Source organism: Pinus tabuliformis, chromosome 8 (assembly GCF_031772625.1).
Source record: "Pinus tabuliformis cultivar Carrire ecotype Pingquan chromosome 8, CPIR1, whole genome shotgun sequence".
Taxonomy (NCBI): Eukaryota; Viridiplantae; Streptophyta; class Pinopsida; order Pinales; family Pinaceae; genus Pinus; species Pinus tabuliformis.
Window position 1 is genome coordinate 1,346,186,211 of NC_142294.1, and position 3,797 is coordinate 1,346,190,007.

The 3,797-nt window shown below is 33.1% G+C and overlaps 1 protein-coding gene across 1 annotated transcript; it reads right to left on the minus strand.

Annotated features, from left to right (window-relative positions):
• Positions 1–2,732: 2,732 nt before the first annotated feature.
• On the minus strand, positions 2,733–3,797 carry LOC149240465 (uncharacterized). The gene is made up of 2 exons (XM_089370183.1): positions 3,441–3,797; positions 2,733–3,155 (listed from the first exon to the last, which is right to left on the minus strand). The coding sequence occupies exons 1-2, from the start codon at positions 3,795–3,797 to the stop codon at positions 2,733–2,735; spliced, it is 780 nt and encodes a 259-aa protein (XP_089226309.1).

A 3,797-nucleotide genomic window follows, 5' to 3' on the forward strand; every position in this document is an offset into this window, starting at 1 on the left:
CCCTCGCCATTTGCCCAGCCAGACCTAGCTCCTCTGCGCTTTTCCAAGAAGAACATGGACCGCTCCAAGTGGACAAAACTTGGCTCCAAAAATAAATACCCCGACTATTTATGCATCGAATGAACTCCTCAAGAATGTTGCATTCCAATCCAACACCCAAAATGTGATCAACACCAATGAGAATCCTGTGACCCGACCCCATAGACCATGCAAGATACTGTAATTTTTTTAATCTATTTTTTGGAAGCTAAGCGAGATGGTCGAGCCCGACGAGATCCCAATACATCCTTTGCGATACCAAAACATAAAATCTTGTTCCTTCTGGTATTTATTTCTAATGATCTTACCCCAGGTTCCATCACCAAAAATCCCCTTCCATAATGATTTCAGCAATAATGGCCATCCAAAACGATGAAGATTCATAATCCTCCAGCCCCCCATACCCTTTGGAAGAGTGATTTGGGACATCTTGGCCAAATGATTTTTTATTTTTTTTTCGACTGCTACCCGCCCAAATGAAATTGGTCATAATTCTATTAAGACTCTTTATATTAGAAAGTGGGATATGAAACAGATGAGCCCAGTGTACCCCCAACTGCGTGAACACTTCTTGTGCTAGGATGTTGTGACCTCCCAGTGATAGGCATCTAAATTCCCATCCAGAAATCCTCTTATAGAACTGGTCCACAAGCCATGTCCAATCGGCAACCTTATAGTTTTAGGTAGAGGAGGAATGACCTGTTGTATACTTTTATGAACCCAACGTTTCGGACTACCAAGTGAGTCCATCATCAAGGGAGAATGCGTCAATAGATATTCTTAAAATCATAATGATGTATCCAAGAGCTAAAATTAGGGTATATATATAAGTTATTAAACAAAAGAAATAAGAAAATAGGTCGGCTCTTATCTTTTTGTTTAATTAATTAATTAAATTATTTATTATTATTATTATTATATTATTATTATTATTTTTAATTAATTAATTAATTTATTCAAGGGGATAACTTAATCGAATAATTTTATTATTTATAGAATTAATTATTATGTTTATTAATTCTATTTTAAATAATTGGTTCAATTGATTCATTAATTTGTTTAAATAATAAATTAATTTGTTTGATTAATCAAATTAATTAATCTAATTATGTATTTATTATTAATATGTTTATTCATTTATTTACATTATTAATTTATTAATTTGATTAATTAATTCATTAATTAATAAGTTTACAGGGATAGATTAATTACTTATTTTTCTATTTCTCGAATTAATTATTAGGTTTAATAAATTTATGAAAAATTAATTTTTATTTTTTGTTTTGTTTTATTTTTTTATTGATTAATTATTATGTTTTACCAATTAATTAATTTTTGATAGTTAATTAAACGAATAGATTAGTTAACAAATATATATATATATATATATATATATATATATATATATATATATATATATAAGTTTATTAATTTAATTTAATGTACTTATTTCTTTGTTTAATTATTTATTTATTTGATTAATTTGTTTTAATTGCTTTATTTATTTATTTATTTATTTTTATTTTTTTATATTTTATTTATTTATTTGTTTTTTTATTTTTTTGGTTTTAGTGAGTTATTTATCTATAATTTCTAGAGTTTATTTATTATTATTAATTTTTTTTTTTAATGAAGAATTGAGTAATTACACCTATATGCATTCTATTAGTTAATTTTTTTTTTAATGATATCAAATGATTATGAGTGAAGAAATCTATTACTAAATTATGTTTATGATTGTTAATTAAATGTATTGTTTAAGGAGGATATTACATAATTGATGATTTTATTATTTGTTTATTTTTACCTTTTTAAAGTTTTTTAAGGGAATATAGTTAATTATTGGCTTTTAAGGTTTCAATTAACGGTTTCCAGGTGTTGCTTAGTTTTAATCCATCATCCCGGTTTAGGTTATTCTTCCTTTTTTCTATTTCAATGGCAACCTTATAGTTGCATGGTTTGATATGATAGCCAAGATATTTCATACCACTCATCATCATCTCTACAGCCATCCCAAAAAGACTTTTAATATATGCAATTACCTCCATATCACAAATGTCGTGATATACAATGGACTTTTGTAGATTCATATGTAATCCAGTAGCATTAGAAAATTTTGAAAAAACATGAAAAAGAGTCAGCCAAGCAAAACGATTTAACATCCCCATAATAAGAACATCATCAACGAAGAAACTATGAAAAATTTTGATGTCATTTCCCATGTGCAGAGCCGGAAACTATCCATTCAACACCGCTTTTTTTATATGCAGACTCAACCCATCCATCGCCAGGATAAATAAGAGTGGGGAAAGTGAGCATCCCTGTCGGAGACCTCGACCAACCCTAAAGAACTTCGATGGATATCCATTGATGATAATAGCATAATTCACGTTTGTAACACATGCCATTATCCACTCCGCACATCTCAACTGTAATCCAATCTTTTGAAGAACCAGTCTGAGGTACCCCTAGTCCAGGCAGTCATATGCCTTTTGTAAATCCACCTTCATGATGGCAACATTTAGTTTTTTTGTGTGGATCGAATGCAAACATTCCTGGGCAATAGCAACAACATCATGTATTTGTCTGTTTTGAAGAAAACCGAACTGTTCTGGTGTAATATAATGCGACAATGTACTCCTCATCCTGTCTACAATAATTTTTTATATAACCTTATAAATAAGGTTACAAAGCTATATGGGTCGGCAACCAGAGAATGTGACCAATGGGCACCGCTTCGAAATGAGAGCAACATAAGCGGAGTTTATATGCGGGTGTATACCGCCCTTGGACCTCGACTCCTCCACCATGTCAAGGAGGTAGTTTTTAAGGAGATCAAAGAAGTGGGTAAATATCTCGACCATCCAACCATCCCGGCCTGGACTCTTGTCGCCCTTAAAAGATTTTAACACCTCCAGGAGCTCATCCTCAGAGACAACTTTGAACAGTTCTGAGTTTGCATCAACATCAAACATGGTGTGGTAAAGATCCACACCCCATATAAGGGCCTCCGCACCTGTCTCCTCATTTTGATTGTAGGCCTTCTGGAAATGAGAGACAAAAACATTGCAAACATCCCTCTGTGGCTGAAACTGATTCCCATCAGCATCTTTAATCTCCCAAATTGAATTAATTTTACGCCTATGATTTACAAATCTATGGAAGAATTTTGTGTTTCGGTCCTCTTCTCTAATCCAGATTGCCCTGCTCTTCAGGTGCCATGTGGTTTCATTAATAGTGAGAATCTGCTTCTTTTTTAGTTCTAATACATGAATACGTTTTCACGTAGCATCAGGGAGATAATGTGTGTTCATTTGGGGCCGAAGAACATCTAGTTCATGATTAATATCGTGAAAATCCTTATTCAATTGATGTTGCTTCTTCTTCTTCCAAGATTTTACCTCCCCACGAAGGATCCCAAGCTTATCCAAGTTTTGCACCATGGGAGATGATTCCCGGCCCCCATCACGGGTCCATAATTCACGCACCAATTCATTAAAATCTGGGTTGTCTAACCACACCCGGTTGAACTTGAAAGGCAACCCATTCCTAAAATTTTCCCTCCTCCACTGTAAAGTAATGGGCCGATGATCAGATATGAAATTGTTGATCACCTCAACATGAACATTCCCAAGTTGCTCCACCACTTGCTCATGCAATAAAAAACGGTCCAACCACTTTGCGACATATGCCATCCCCCCATTGTCCCATGTAGGAACCACCTTTTTAGGGCATATATCAACATAGTTGTGATCCAT